Raw genomic sequence first — 16,454 nt, forward strand, 5'->3', positions numbered from 1 at the left:
TGAAAGTCATATCTCTTAAGCACTTCCTGTCATGAAATCGTTGCACATTCCTGGTAGACAATGGGGTATCTAAATGTAAGCATTTAAAATTAAACTTGTAGTCCTCACCTGCTGAGTTATGATCTTAAAACTGACATGTCTAATCAACATCTCACTTGTCCCAGAATGGAATTATAAAGCTCCTACTTTGTAAATTTCTACAGTCCCCAAGCTCTTAACATTTTTAATAGTATCTATCAGTTCCTAAGTTGATTTGTATCCTCAGATCCACGCTTCCATAAAATCCTGTTAACTCACCCCATCTTCCTCTAAGTTCCAGCCTCTTCCTGGAAAGCAGTGTTTCTGTGTGCAGTAGAGATTCTTACAAGTTTAGTGCAAGCTCTTTGCTCCGTACTGGTAGTTTCTATAATCTTCTTGTTCTTAGACATTTTGCAAATGTGCCTAGCATCAGGCCCTCTTTATCACTTTCTTCTCTTGATGATTCCTTTCAGTCTAGAGTGCTTTGACCTTCAGTTGTACCCAGAAACCATTGTTGGTCAGCTCCTGAGACATGTAACATCAGCCAGGAGTTCTGAAACTGAGACTAGGGGTCTGCCCACCCCAGAAACTCTGGAGGGGCGCAGCCAAGCTCATGACTTAGATAAGCATCTGCCTTCTTCATGGGTTATTTTTTTTCTAGTTCTGAGTCTGGTTTCCTTGTTTTGCTCTTCCGAAATGTTCTTTACTTTATTAGCTGATCTTTCTTATAAAATAGTTTTAACAACCAGCTAAGAGCTCTTTGCACTCATCATTATTTTGTTTGAAGTCTTGTTTCATATTCTTTATGAAATAAACTCTCTGCTATGACCCTCTTTGAGATTATGTGGACATGCAGTACGGTCTCTGCTGCTTTCAGTTGCTTTTCTCATTTGCATTTTAGATAGATATTGTTCATTCTGTGCCTGTTCCCATTCCTCAAGAATGTCTTTAATAGGATCTTAACTGTGTCTTCAAGTCATATAACCTAAATAGTTTTTTAAATTTTCTTTCTTTCTGTGGACATGCATGACGGTGTTCATATGCCATGGTGTACATGTATAGGTCAGAGGACAACTCTGAGAATCGGTTCTCTCCTTCCACCTTTACACGAGCTTCAGTGATTGAACTTAAGTTGTCTGGCTTTTGCAATAAGCACTTTTATCCACTAAGTCATCTTTGTTGGTAGAACCTGAGGCATCTTTGAGAGTTTTGACTTTCTCTCATTTCTTTTCTCACTTCTCTGGTGACAATGGCGATAGTGGTAGATATCTTAAAAGGTGGGTCTTTCCCACTTCTCGTGTCTCTCTTTCTTCCTCTTTCTGTCTTCTGACTCTAGTCCCCAGGGACTCGTTCTGCCCCCTTTTCTCTCCTCTTTCAATAAACCTCTCATGTGAGCCCGGTGGGCATGGCATGACTTTTCTTCTTGGCATTTTAAAATAAATTACAACATTGGTTTCCTGGCCAGGAAAGCTCTCCTGGTGCTTCCTCCTGCCTACCGACATTCTGAGGTGCACCAGATCCCTGTAACCCAGTCCACATACGACAGCCTCACTTGTCCAACTAACTAGCCCCTCCAACACCAGCATGATTGGTGAGCCCCCTCTTTTCTTTTCTTTTCTTTTCTTTTTTTTTGTGGTTTTTCGAGACAGGGTTTCTCTGTGGCTTTGGAGCCTGTCCTGGCACTAGCTCTGTAGACCAGCCTGGTCTCGAACTCACAGAGATCCGCCTGCCTCTGCCTCCCGAGTGCTGGGATTAAAGGCGTGTGCCACCACCGCCCAGCGAGCCCCCTCTTTTCTACCTCTGGCCATTTCCCATGAGTGGGGGACTCATCTCTCTAGTGTGGTTTCTTGCCTTTTGGCCTCATCAAGTCCTGGTACCAGGCAACCACGGCTCTCTCAAGGCTCTCTCTCCCTTGGCTCTTGTTCCTTGTGTGATGTGCACAGGACAGCCTGTGCTTACTTAGTGTGATCCTCTCTGATTTCCTGGGATGCTAGGAATTGCAAACTCTTGAATCTTATTTCTCTGCCTCAGTCATGGGAACTGTGCCCACCTTTGCAGTCAGACGTGGTCTATTCAGTACCCTTTAGATAACAATCCAAATGGCTGCTTCCAAGCACTCTATTATCCCAATATTTTACGGGACCTTTGGAACAGTCTGCCAGTAATCCAGTAGTTGGAAGGAGGTATCAGATCCCTTTCACTCTTCGCTTCCCCCTCCCCCAATAAGCCTCTTTACACTAACTCTGTTGCTTGTGGCATGTTTGCTTAGGGCCCACTGAAAAATAATCACTTCACACTGGGATCTACCCTCCTGTTCCACCCTCAGCGGATCCACTCTCTTCTTCCTGCAACAAATCTGCTCTTTTGTTCACTGATGGCATTGTGTTCCATTCAGTACCAACAATTGGTCTCTTAAGGGGTTGTCCGCCTCTGACTATTCCCCTGGATGTGAGGCTTCCTTTCTGACTCGAAGTCCTGGTGCCAGGCAATTGTGTCTCTCTCAGGCTCAGAACCCTTGGCCCCTGTTGTTGTGTGACGACGCATGGGACAGCCTGTGCCTACTTAATCTGATCTTCTCTGAATTCCTGGGGTCCTGGGAATTGCAGACCCTTGAGTCTTCTCTGCCTCACTCATGGCAACTGAATCATCACCCTATAGTCCTGCCTTTGGAGAATTATGTGTTTCATGACCTTTGTCCCTTTAGGTTTGTACTAGCTTGCAGGGTTAGGTGTTTTCCTATTTGAAATATCTTATACCCACCAGAAACTTTTAGTATTTCTTTTTCTTATAAAGGTTATTTTTTTATATAGACAAGCATATCATCATTGTACACATACCATTGGTTGTATTCTAGTTTTTTATCCTTACAAAAACTTCAGTTTGCCATTTAGTATATAACCTGCTGTGCTAAATTTGATCTTGCAACCATTGCTATTATTGTACCTTAGGTTTTCAGAATAGGCCTCAGTTTGGACTACTTGCTTATGCTGATGCAAACAATACTGATCTGCACTGACATTCTTTCTATATTCTGGTTCACATCTGAGTCACACCTGGAACAATTCAAACTGCATAAGTTGGTTTCTTTTTTAAAGATGAGTCTGTGACAGGAAGATATCTATTGACTGCCAACTTCTTCAGAATCCATGAGCAAGACTTGAGTGTCACAATTTCTCTTCCCCAGTTTCTTCCCTGGTCAGAATCGAAAGCACAAGTTCAAATTAGGGCAAGAAAATGCAGATTATCTATGAACATTGTATTTATTTACTTACTTTTTTGAGTATGATATTTTCCCACAACTTCATTTGCTACCCCGTCTAAGACTGCATTACAGGATTTACCAGACACATCCTAGACAGTATAAGCTGCCAAATAAGGCACCAGTGTGTTAGGCAGTTCAGATTTTCTCAGCCACTCAGAGGCTAAGGAAGGAGGACCACAAGTTGCTTAGTGAGATCCCCTTTGAAAACATGTATAAAGATCTGGGAATGTATGTTAGCACTTTCCTAGCACATGTGAAGCCCTAGGTTCAAACCCGAGTAGTGAGTTTAGGGGGCTATATCCTGTACATTTCTCCACCTTTCATGGTAATTAGAGCAAAGTAATGTTTTCTGTTTTGCCTTATTCCAGTGTTTCTAGAAAACTGAGAGTCAAATCTGAAACTACTTTGTAGTGTTCATAATCCCTTATAGTTCTTCTACTTCCTGTTTTTTGTTTAGTTTCGTTTTTGTTTTTTTCAAGACAGGGTTTGTGTAACAGCCCTAGCTATCCTAGAACTAGTTCTGTATACTGGGCTGCCCTCGAACTCAGAGATTGGCCTGCCTCTGCCTCCTGAATGCTGGGGTTAAAGATGTGTGCCACCACTGTCCCGCTTTCCTGTTCTATCAAATGTATTACTCTATGGAGTTTGGGCTAACTTCATATAGAAGGCACTAGCTTACCTGACTGATGATAACTTAGCAAGCCTACTGGGAACTCCAGTTCACAGTAGCATTTACAGACATTGTTTTAATCCATTTGGCATTGCTGGTGTAGGATGCTACACATGGGCAGCTTGTCAACTATAGTTTACCTGGCTTACTGTATTGGTGGTGGGAATGACAATGCCTCACTTCTAGTGAGGTCCTTTCTGTTGTGGCCTTCCAGAGTGAAAGGCAGAACAAAGGGGTGTCTTAAGTTATCCTTCTGTGGGAGCTTAATCAGTCATTCAAAGATAGCTAATCTGCTCCCCTAGCTTTGCAATAATCCATGCCTGAGGACAGTGTGAAAAAGGATACAAAAACAATGTAATAATGTAAAGTTGAAAGGAGCAGGATTGTCAGAGTTTTAAATTTCAGAAAACAATACAGTCAGTAGCCCTCACTTGAATGTAGATGAAATCTTAAATATGGCTTTTGATAAGACTCCAAGGGCAGTACTTTTTTATGAAAATAAAGGTCTGTCGAGTATATTGAATGTGTACAATTCTTTTTTTCCTTCCATTTAGGGACTGGGCCTGTATGCTGCTAGAGACATTGAAAAACACACCATGGTCATTGAGTACATTGGAACGATTATTCGAAATGAAGTTGCCAACAGGAAAGAGAAGCTTTATGAGTCCCAGGTACTATATAAACTGACCACAAACAGACATCTGACGAGCACAGCCATGTGTGTTCAGCTGTGAGCAGAAGCCATAGCTGTAGACTCTGACATGGCTCTTGTCTCTTCCCTTCACCATCATCGTTCGTAGTTGGTGTTACTTGTCCACATGTAGACTAATACCCCCAGCTTTACAAAACCCCTTCTGATGTTCACACTGACCCACCAGCAATGCATCAGCTGTGTTTGGTAGGGTCCACAGGAATGACCAGGGGTCTGGTCAGCACAGACTATGAGTTGAAGTGAAGGAGCTTCAAATCACAATGATGATTGCCTGCCTTCTCTTTAGAACCGAGGTGTGTACATGTTCCGCATGGACAATGACCACGTGATTGATGCTACACTCACAGGAGGGCCTGCAAGGTAAGGCAGGACCGCCATTGGTCCAGAAGACTTTGCTTGCATAGAAGTGTCCCCACTCTGGCTGTGCAGTGGACTGGAATCTTCGTACTTGCTTTGTTAAAACACCAATAGAAATGTCATTAGTTTCCTTTAGAGGGGAATGCTCTTATTGCTGTCGTGTTCAGTTTTCTGATTTGTCTTGCAGATATATTAACCATTCATGCGCCCCTAACTGTGTGGCTGAAGTAGTGACCTTTGAGAGAGGACATAAGATTATCATCAGCTCCAACAGAAGAATCCAGAAAGGAGAAGAGGTAAGGGGTGGCCGAGAGGGAATCTGCCTGTTGTCTGTTCCAGGATGTAGCAAAGCAGTTCATGGACCTGGGGTTTCTAGCACATTATTCTTAGAAAGTTTTGCCATCTGTTCATCTCACTTCAAACATTCAAATGCCGGCTTCTTTCGTGCGGTAGTTCTTAAAGCCACATGAAACCTACCACACAGTACCACACACGTCTTCGGATCATCCTTTGTCCTTTGATCTGGGCAGTCTGACAAGCCCCTCTCAAGATGATGCCTGCCACTGATTGGACATGTAAGACATGGAATTGCCACCTCTGGCGTTGCACAAACTTGATAACTCACATGATGTATTATTGGAAGGGTTGCAGACACAAGTTCGGAGAGCCACGTGCTCCTATGTGCACACTTAGGAAATTTCACATCATATATGTGGGTGTTTTGTGTTTTCTGTTTTTAAAATGTTTCATGTAAGACCGTACATTTGTTTCTAGTATCTCAAAGAGGTGACTTTGGACTAGTTTTTCACCTAAGGTTGCTGTTATTCCTAATTGCCCACTTTACATTTCCCAACTCTTTCACGTAGCATCAGCACCTTGAATCAAGTGCCCTAAGTCTGGAATTGGTGCCCATGGCAAGCTCTTGGGAAGACTGGGTGTGTTCACTGTGATAAAGTCCCAGTCTTCTGTGGGCAGAGCTTGAGATCATACCTATTTACTTGGTCCTTTTAGAATGTGCTTTTAAAATTAAGAACATGCCTATGAAGCGAGGTTAAAGCTCACCATTCACAGTAACAGACGTGTAAGAATATCCTGGTGCCAGGACCCAGGTCTCATCACTCCAGGACAGGCCCCGCAGAGCCCACCCTTGTGACTCCCCTGTTTGTATCATTTTGCACACACCCTCTAGCTTTGCCAAGCCTGTTTTCTGTAAAATGGAGACATATTATTTAATTCCATAGCGGGGAAGAACTCAGCAAACACCTAAGAAAAGATAGTGGCTTCTTTTCAAAGCACAGCTGCTCTGTGGGCACAATTTTCTTCCTTCCTATGTAGTCTTCCACATAGCTGTCTGATGTCTGAGTTAGGCAAGACCCAAGACATTTACTGTGTCTTGCCCCTCACTTGGCTTTATGGTTTTATGAGGTAGAGGGGGCAAGGATGTAAAGCTTATTTGGTGGGATTCTTAATGCTTTCCATCCATTTGGTTGGTCTGGAATTTGAGTAAGAATTCTATAGCCTTGAATGTTGATCCAGAACAACTCTTTCTCTGAGGGGAACACTAGCTTATCCTGAGCCAAATACAAGTGGCCATGGTTGGCAAAACAGATTCAGTGTACCATGAACTCCATCATGTTCCACTGTGGAAAAGATGGCATTGACTTTGTCATTACAAGGTTAAAAGAAAGTGCTCAATTAGTGCTTTAATTGGTGAGACATGAAGTGTTGGTAGGTTTTAGACATTATCTGAAGATAGGTTTGGGATGTGGACATTCTAAACTGTTAGAATCACAAAGATGTTAGACCAGGTGCAGATGTTGGTATAAGGCAATAAAGGGGATTGGATGTAGCTCTAGAACATTTTTATGGCAAATCTGCCATGTTCCATCTCTCCATGGTGCCAAATTCTAGTAAGCTAATAAGTCTGTAGGGCCTTTGAGTAGACATAGCTTCCATCCACATGAAGAGGAGGAAAAGACCATGATATTGGCAAGGGCAAGATCATCTCTGACCAAACCAGGGTAGCCTTCTAGGATTTAAGGGAGTGTTAGTCCTCATCTTTCCAAAAGTGGTGGAGAGAACACCAGAAGACATAGAAACGGTATCCACATTACCTTCCTGCAGATCTACTTCCTATTAATGTATGGCACTTACCACGTCCTTTTGTGGTTCACCACCTCACCCCATCCTCCCGCAAGGTTGCATGGGACCTCAACAGACCCAGTTTTGGCTTATGTTTGTTTTCTTGCTGGTTTTAAAATACGAGAGAGTTGGAAGTGGGGTACTGCCCTGTCTCACACCGTGTCTTTGCCATGGGCAGCTCTGCTATGATTATAAGTTTGACTTTGAAGATGACCAGCACAAGATTCCATGTCACTGTGGAGCGGTGAATTGCCGGAAGTGGATGAACTGAATGCATTCCTTGCTATCTCAGCGGGCGGCTCGTCCCTAGGAAGAGGCGACTCAACACTTCATTGGATTTTACAGACAGAAAGATATTTTTGTTTTCTGACTTTTTGAAAAACAGCTTCTGGAAGCTCTGGTTCCTCGGCCTTTGTCTGAAGGAAGCACAGCACAGAGGGAGCCAGCTGAGGCTGCCTTGCTGTGCACTGAGGTCAGCAGAGTCACAGAATGGTCCAGCACTTTTTTTTCTTTTTCTTTCTTTCCCTCCTTTTGTTTCCCTGTGGGTGGGTTTTGTTTTGTTTTTGTTTTGTTAGTCTCACTAAGGAGAAACTTTTACTGGGGCAAAGAGCCGGTGGCTGCCCTGCCCCAGGCTGGGGGCCTTCCTATGAATGTAAGACTGAAATCACCAGCGAAGGGGGCTGTCCAGAGTGCTGGCCACGCCTTACTGACAGGGGCAGGCCCTGAGTTTAACTAAGTGGACACCACTGATCAAGGAATGTACTGAGATGACTTCCTTAGGGATAGAGCTAAGGGATAATAACTTGCACTAAATACATTTGAATACTTGATTCCATGAGTCAGTTTATTGTAGTTTTTGATTTCTGTAAAATAAGAGAAACTTTTTGTATTTATTATTGAATAAGTGAATGAAGCTATTTTTAAATAAAAGTTAGAAGAAAGCCAAGCTGCTGCTGTTACCTGCAGAACTAACAAACCCTGTTACTTTGTACAAATATGTAAATATTTTGAGAAAAACAGTATAAAATAGTTATTGACCAAATGCTACCAGGCGCTGCAGCAGCTCGGGTGCTTATAACCGTGGTAGGGATGTTACAATATAATTTTGTGTTATTAAATATGCCATTATAATTATGTAATAACCAAAATTTTGCCCTGGTGTCTCTGGGCTTTTTGGAAACTGTCTCTTAGTGCTTGTTTTCTACACCTAACTTCTGACAGAGCAGCGCGTGTGCTACAACTACAACTTTCATAGCTGCTGCTGATGTAAACTAATGTTTCCTATTATATTGTTGCATCCCTACTTCTTCAGTCAGGTTTTTTTGTGCTTACAATTTGTGATAACTGTGAATAACGGCTTAAACACACACCCAAATGGAGGCTGAATTTTTTTCTTCAGCAAAAATAGTTTTGATTAGAACTTTGTTTCCGACCACACAGAATTATGTAATCATAAGAGTCATGTAGCAGGGACCTAACCCAACTCCTTAGCCTTCTATTTAACATAAAAATTTAAAAAGAAAAAAAAAAGAGAGAGAGTGAAAGAGACGTGATGATGCTCCCAGCTGCAGGACTCCGGCAATAGGGTTTTTCGAAGATGTAATTTTAAAATGTGTTTGTATGAACTGTTTGTTTACATTTCTTTAATAAAAAACACACTGTTTTGTGTTTGCTTGTAGAAACTTAATCAGCATTTGAACCAGGTTAGCTTTTTATTTTGTACTTAAAATTCTGGTACTGACACTTCACAAGCTAAGTATAAAATGAAGTTTTTGTGTGCACAATTCGAGTGGACTGTGAGCTGTGAGTGCATTCAGTGACACAGCTCTCAGCTTGTAATGTATATGGCATGATGTATTTTTATCTTACAGAATAAATCAATTGTATATATTTTTCTCTTGATAAATAGCTGTATGAAATTTGTTTCTTGAATATTTTTCTTCTCTTGTACAATATTCTGACATCCTACCAGTATTTGTCCTACCGGGTTTTTGTTGTTTTCTGTTCTGTATAATAGTATCTAATGTTGGCAAAAAATTGAATTTTTTGAAGTATACAGAGTGTTATGGGTTTTGGAATTTGTGGACACAGATTTAGAAGATCACCATTTACAAATAAAATATTTTACATCTATAGAATCTGCTTCATGAACTGTGGTCATGTTTGGTTCTGCATGGTGTCTGCCAGAATTACTGGAGTCTAGATGTTCAGGTGTAAATTTAGCCATGCTCCCTGGAGAGAACTTGTGTTAGGCTCACAACACGGCAGATTACAGATCCTTCTTCATGCTTACTTGCTTGTTTGTTTATGGGTGTGTGTCTGAGACAAAGTCTCAGTGTGCTTGCTGCCCATGCTCAGGCAGCCTTCTCGCCTTCCTCTCCTCAGTCTCCTGAGAAGTCAGGACTGCAGGTGTGTCTGCTGCTAGGCCACCTAGACAGGTTTTGGTTTTGCTTTATTTTCCTTTCTTCAAGCTACTTTTTGAGTTTACTTTGTATGGTAGAGACCTAGCAGAATGAATAGGCGTAACTCATTTAATGATTTACAGATATGGTAGTACATACCTTGAATCCCATGTGAAGCAGGGAGTTTGTGAGTTTCAGACCAGTGTAGGCCACATACATGTAAATATGTATATGTAAACAAGATCATCTCTCAGGAATGAAGAAGCTACAAAAATCAAAATTCCCAGAAGTCCCCTTTCCCTAACATGGTAGGTTCAGAGCTCCTTTTCTTCCCCCAGACACATTGACCTTCAGGAGTCTGAGGGGAGGAAATGCCTTTGTGTTTATTAGAGTGATGCTGCTCCTTTAAACTTCTCTCTAACCCTTGTTTGTGGGTTAGAGACCTCCCTGCTTTCTGGGATGAGCCCTTCATGTTGTGTGTGGGGGGAGGGGAGGCTTTGTTCTGGCTGCCCAGCTAGCTTACACCCGAAATAACCACACAGAAACTGTATTCATTAAAACACTGCTTGGCCATTAGCTATAACTTCCTATTGGCTAACTAAATTTAACCCATTTCTGATAATCTATACATCACCATGAAGTTGTGGCTTACTGGGAAAGATTCAGCATGTCTGACGTGGCAGCTCCATGGCAGCTCTCTCTGACTCTGCTTTCTTCCTCCCAAAATTCAGTTCTGTCTTCTCCGCCTACCTAAGTTCTGCCCTATCAGGCCAAGCAGTTTCTTTATTGACTAACCAAGGAAAGCAACACATAAACAGAAGGACCTTCATCTGACAAACTAAAAGTTTTTGCTGTATACCAAGGAAACCAGACACAGACGCCAAGCGGAGTGGTTCCCTCACCAGGTGAGCAAACTGACATTGCTTCTGTGTGCTCCAGACACCCAAGCCAGTGGCCTGCTATCAATGGGGGAGCTTAGCACCATGCTGAAGAAGTATCACCTGTCACTGCTAAAAGTGCCTTAACATTTCCTGAATGAACCTGATTCTCAGCAGCTGGTCTACTGTCAGCCCTGTCTGCTGCCCAGTCTTGATTGTTGAGCTTGTGTGTGATATGCAGAAGTCTCCCCAGAGTGTCAGCATCTTCTTGTGCAGTGTTCCGCCGGGCGGTGGTGGCGCACGCCTTTAATCCCAGCACTCGGGAGGCAGAAGCAGGAGGATCTCTGTGAGTTCGAGGCCAGCCTGGTCTACAAGAGCTAGTTCCAGGACAAGAACCAAAAGCTACAGAGAAACCCCGTCTCGAAAATCTCAAGAAAATTGTTCCAACTCAATTTCAATCTAGCCATGAAAATAAAGTTAAGTACCTTGCTTCATTTTCCTCGATGGACCTACTGCAATCTTAAAATTCCTCTTGGGATATATGCCCAGCTTTACTTACAAATTCCCAAGGCATTCAGTTCCTCCACACCATCCACCCCCCAGCTGTCCTCCTTTCTGACCTCTCAAGTCTCCACAGTATGGTGACTGTGTACCAAACACTGCTTTTGCTGAACAGGAGGCTGGCAATGTGCTCACTCACTGGCCCCGTAGAAGCCTCATGCCAAGACTTGTTTTCTTCAAAGCCACCCTACCAATCTGCTGCTAGGCTATGGAATGAATTGTGGATGAAATGGGGGTTTCTCTCAGGAATACTTTCCTTCAGTTACCACGACCCAGTCTGTGAAAAGAGCTGCTGCTGTGGTTTATACTCCATGTGTAGGAGACCCTCACCTAGCCTGGTGTTAAGTTGGAAATTTTAAGATGTGCCATTGGGAGATCTCAATCTGTTTTACATTCCAGCCATAAAGGCAATGTTCCACCACAGTGTGTTTCTGCTCCGCCACACACAGGTAAAATTCTTTAACAAGCTATTGTTTCTTGTCACATTACATACACTACAGCCTTTGTCAATCTCCGCCCATCTCCACATCTCACATTTTCATAAATACACCCCCCGGTAGGGGGTGGTCTGTTTTGTGTTAATGCATGTAAAATGATATCTGATGTGGTTGAATTGCATTTCATCAGTGACTGTGACATTGAGAACCTTTTCATATTATGAACTTTGTGTACACACCACTCCCATCTAAATATTCAATAAGTCCTTTTGTGCATTGTAAAAACTGGGTATTGAATGTCTCGAGCTTTTTCATCTTCTCATTCTGTCTTTGAACATGTGCTTGACTCTTGATTAAGTCCCATCGTGTTAACATCTTTTTTTTTTTTAAATATTTATTTATTTATTATGTATGCAATGTTCTGTCTGTGTGAATTCCTGAAGGCCAGAAGAGGGCACCAGACCTCATTACAGATGGTTGTGAGCCACCATGTGGTTGCTGGGACTTGAACTCAGGACCTTTGGAAGAGCAGGCAATGCTCTTAACCTCTGAGCCATCTCTCCAGCCCTCGTGTTAACATCTTAAGGCTATTTGTTTGGCAAATCTTTACCTACTCTGAAGTTATGAAGATACTCTGCATTTTTGCCTTTATTTTATGTTCAGATCCCTATCTGACCTGAAATAAATGTGTTCAATCAAGGATGGAGAGAATTAAGGTTTAATTTTGTTCAGGTACAACCAGTTCTTCCAGTAAAATGTACATATTTGGAGTTAGGGAGATGACTCAGAAGATAAAGTGCTTGACTTGCAGACACGAGGCCCAGAGTTCAAGGCCAGGACTCACATTAAAGCTAGGTTAGTGCAGGGGCCCGTGTGTATTCTCGGTGTGTGGAAGGGGGAGCTCCCTGTAAACGTTTGGTTTCCTTGAGGCACTGAACTGAACTGGTCATTTAGCCACACTGGCCTGTTTTTTGTTATAGTTGCCTCTTTGCCCTTAAGTCATTAGCACAATAATTTTGAATTAGTACACATCCTCCAGAATTATTCTTCAAACTTTCTTATCACCTAAAAAGGTCAGCTGCAGCAAACTCTGGAAACTTCCCAGCACTCAGTTTGAGATGCAGCTTCTAACTCACTGAGATCCACCTGCCTCTGCCCTCCAGGTGCTGGGATTAAAGGCGTGCACCACCACTACCTGGCCTATGCTCCTTTCTTTGTAGCTTATGTGTGGAATTCTCTAATGTGTGGAAGCTCTTTGATTTATGATGAGCCATGTCCCAATAAGCCCTCCTGAAAATGAGAAAGATCCTAAGCTGAAAGTGCATTTAAATACACATAGCCTTTTAAAGGAAGTTTAGCCTCATCAAGATGCCACACATCAGGTACCACATAAGGCTACATTTGGGCAAAATCCCTGAACAGAACAAGCCCATTCTGTGTTGGTAATATATTGTTATGTATTGAGTACTGTGTGTGTGTGTGGTGGTGAGGTCTCATATAACCCTGGATCACAGATATCCGTCTCCTCAGTGCACAGCCATGCTGCCTGGCCTGAATACTTAGTTTGATGTAGATTAAAGCTGTATCATGAACAAATAAGCGGGGGGCAGAATTCTATACAGAAAATTAGGCTGAGATGTACAACTTCATCTCAAACTCAGTTGTCAAGGCATCTCTAAGAAGGCACTCAGGTATGTCACATCAGAGAATCCTGAACTGAGATCAAGAGTCAGAGGCACCTCAGGGCCCTGTCACTTCAGATTGGGGTCCTTGGAGCAGTTGTTGTTGTTGTTTTCTACATTCTTTGAAGTCCTTTGGTAGACAGATACTGTAACTGTTCTTCCAACTCAGAGGCTTGGTGGCAGGCCAGTGTTCCATCTAGCTCTCTTGCTGGCTTTGTTCTCTGGGCATCTCTCCGTAGTTTTTATCATATCCTATCCAACTGTTTTTGCCATTTCCAGTTGGTCTGAGTGCAACCTTCTTGGGCAGTTTGAGTTCCTTGGCTGAACAGCAGGGGATGGTTTGGTTTTGTAAGACTGGCTCTGTGCTGTACTCTGCTATGCCCCCCACAAATGAGCTTCCCTTCACTCCTATCTGTGGGCTGGTTGCCATTCTTCCTGATGCCACCAGCTTTTTTTCCTTTTGGCTCCTATTTCATTTCTCTTCTGACATTTCATATTCTTCCTTGAGCTTCAAATTTGCTTTCTCTGTCTAAGTTAGGATCACTAAAAAATTAATTTCTATTACAGGTGAATGACTACTGCTTATAAAATTTCTAAGTAATCTGGTAGCATACCATACACATTCTACTATGTTTTCATCATTAGACATTTTAAAACAATGTTTAAATTTTTTTTCTTTGACCAGCTAGTGAAAGTGTATCAGTTTCAAACTATTGGAAGATTTTATAGTTCATTTTTTACATTAATTATAAACTGACTGGCCTATTAGCTCAGGCTTCTTATTAACTCATAACTTCTGTTAGCTTATCTGCTTCCTGTGTCTGGATGACAACTGTAGACTGATCCTCTTCCCAGAATTCTCCTGTTCTTTATAGGTCATTTTTACTTGACACCTTGGACATATGTACATGCTATGGTTTTGAGTGGAGAGTTCCCAAACCAGATCGGCCTAGTGATACTGTGTATTGTTAAGATATCAGCACCCTGTTTGGGGTTTTGAAAGACATGCTGAAATATCTCACAGTAACTGTAGACAGATATGCTTGTTGAAGCTCCTAGTTTTGGGCAGCATGTATTTGGGATTCTTCCTGTAGATGAATTGAGCCTGTCATTGGGCAAGAACCCTCGTCAGCTCCCATGTGGATGATGTCCATTTACTACAGTGTCTGCTGCCCATTCATTTTTACAGTGAGTGTCTTGTAGGTTGGTCCTCATTCTTATCCAGTCTAGCCTTCTAAAGGAAACTTTACATTCAGTAACAATATTTAACATGGCCATTGCTATTGCTGGGTTTAAATCCACTCACTGCCCTTGGCTTCCTTTTCTTTGAAATCTATGGCAGGTTAAATACTTGGGATACAGATCACAGATGTAAATGGGATAGTTAATACTTGGGATACAGATGACAGATGTAAATGGGGTTTAAATAGTTTTGTGCTTTGAGATAACATCACTGAGCTTCTGCTATATCAGATTGTACCTACCTAAGAAATAGAAATTTGAGGCAGGGGGAATCACCTTGTATTTTCATGCTTATTTACAGACTTTTATGAAATTTTTCTCCAGCTGAGATTCTTACCAGTTTTAGAAAAGAGTGTCACAGACAGACTGCTGTATCCAAATTCACTCAGGTCAAGCTAAGGAACTGCTACTGAAATTAGTAACTGCCGTCCATCTAGCTTAGTGAGCTGTCAGCCCATGTGTGAAGCATTTCCCATCATATTCCTAGGTCATCCAGACCACAGGCCGGCCCCACAGCAAGTCAGAATGGAATGCTGTGGGATAATGCTCTTGTGCACTGTAAAGATTTATCACTTACTGGTTTAATAAAGCACTGATTGGCCAGTAGGCGGGCAGGAAGTAGAGGCAGAGCAACACACTTAAGAGAATTTATGAAAGAGGAAAGGCAGAGAGAGTCACCAGCCAGATGCAGAGGAAGCAAGATAAGAATGGCTTAATGAGAAAAGGTATCAAGCCATGTGGCTAAACATAGATAAGAATGAGTTAATTTCTATTATAAGAGCTAGTTAGTAATAAGCCTGAGCTAATAGGCCAAATGGTTTTTTATTAATATAAGCCTCTGTGTTTCTTTGGGGCTGAACATCTGCAGGACCAGACAGAACAGAAACTTCCATATACTGGAAGAGACATAAATCATAGTTAAATGATCAAAAAGATCCTTTATTTAATGTAGACAGCTTATTAAGTCATTAAAATAATTTATAATAGTTAAATGCCTCTTAAATATACATGATACCTTCTGAAGCTAAAAGTAATATGCATTCAACCAGTTTTAAAATCTATTAGAAACATTAAACAAATGATAGTTAAAAAAAAAAATCTCCTATGAAGTCCTCTATGAAAGGAAATTGTAACAAGTTCCTGATCAGACAGAAACCGTTCCCTCTCCAAAGGAGAATGAGAAATGTAAATAAATACAAATGTCTGCTTCCTGGGTTTGTACTAATAGACCCAAATCCTGATATTTATTTTGTTTTCCCTGGATAAACAAGAATCCCTTAGCAGCAGCTCAGAAATAACCCAGGTCCCAGTGAAGCACCTTCTGCTCCTGTGATGGTCACCTTCTGCCAAGGTTCTTGTCTGCTGGGGTCTGCAGCATCCTTCATAAAGCACCTTGATTTATGGCAGGTGTGACAAAACCTGGCAAATTGTGTTGTCTCCATCCAGGGCCCACCTTAACCTTCTAGGCGCCACTGCTGGGAGGAGGAGCCATCACAGATGGCCATGCCAACAGAGCCCTTCTGATCCATCGGGTCTACCACTCTTAGGCACTGTCCAACAGACACTTGGTACAGCCTATTGTTCTTCTGGAAAAAAGGGGGAAAAAGGACTTTTTATTTAAAAACAAACATTCCTGCAGCATGCAGGAAAGATGTCAAACCATTAGGACTAGTTAAAGCCCATGTTTATTAACAAGAGCCTTACCCCAAAGGTCCACTGCTGAGATCCTCCTGACCCATGGCACTTCATGAGTCGAGGTGGGTCTGAAGAGCGAGTTTCTGACATATCGAGGCAAAGGAGGTTGTTCAAAATCAACTCATGCTCTTCATTATAAATCCAGATCTAGTGATAAAAACAAACAAACAAAAAAGATTTTAAAAAAACGACACAAGTGTTGCTTTAGGTACTGAATGAGGGCCTGGATAATACTTCACAATGTGCTCTTCATGGTCTTCCCAGCAGGTACACTGGTCAGAGCACTCCCTCAACTATTTGAAACAGTGAACTGGGAGATAAGGGAGGCCAAAAGATGTCTCAGGGTCACTGGGGACTGTTGATTTAACTGAATAAAAGTGATTGTGTCACTGTAAA

At 42.1% G+C, this 16,454-nt stretch overlaps 2 protein-coding genes across 22 annotated transcripts in view; one reads left to right on the top strand and one right to left on the bottom strand.

The window, feature by feature from the left end:
- Positions 1 to 9,299, top strand: part of Kmt2c (lysine methyltransferase 2C) — a 222,977-nt gene extending 213,678 nt beyond the window's left edge. For 16 of the 18 annotated variants that reach the window (XM_075955409.1, XM_075955418.1, XM_075955410.1 and 13 more), the window contains 4 exons: positions 4,505 to 4,621; positions 4,949 to 5,022; positions 5,207 to 5,315; positions 7,340 to 9,299. In XM_075955409.1, coding sequence (XP_075811524.1) covers positions 4,505 to 4,621; positions 4,949 to 5,022; positions 5,207 to 5,315; positions 7,340 to 7,432 — 393 coding nt within the window. In that variant the 3' untranslated portion in view covers positions 7,433 to 9,299. The remainder of the gene's footprint in view (positions 1 to 4,504; positions 4,622 to 4,948; positions 5,023 to 5,206; positions 5,316 to 7,339) is intronic. The other 2 variants (XM_075955426.1, XM_075955427.1) reach the window with 1 other exon arrangement.
- Positions 9,300 to 15,275: 5,976 nt separating this feature from the next.
- Galnt11 (polypeptide N-acetylgalactosaminyltransferase 11) overlaps positions 15,276 to 16,454 on the bottom strand; it is a 35,844-nt gene continuing 34,665 nt past the window's right edge. For 3 of the 4 annotated variants that reach the window (XM_075955429.1, XM_075955428.1, XM_075955430.1), the window contains 2 exons: positions 16,068 to 16,205; positions 15,276 to 15,949 (listed from right to left, as the gene is read on the bottom strand). In XM_075955429.1, coding sequence (XP_075811544.1) covers positions 15,818 to 15,949; positions 16,068 to 16,205 — 270 coding nt within the window. In that variant the 3' untranslated portion in view covers positions 15,276 to 15,817. The remainder of the gene's footprint in view (positions 15,950 to 16,067; positions 16,206 to 16,454) is intronic. The other variant, XM_075955431.1, reaches the window with a different exon arrangement.

The sequence above is a fragment of the Microtus pennsylvanicus genome, chromosome 21 (assembly GCF_037038515.1).
Source record: "Microtus pennsylvanicus isolate mMicPen1 chromosome 21, mMicPen1.hap1, whole genome shotgun sequence".
In the NCBI taxonomy this organism is placed as follows: Eukaryota; Metazoa; Chordata; class Mammalia; order Rodentia; family Cricetidae; genus Microtus; species Microtus pennsylvanicus.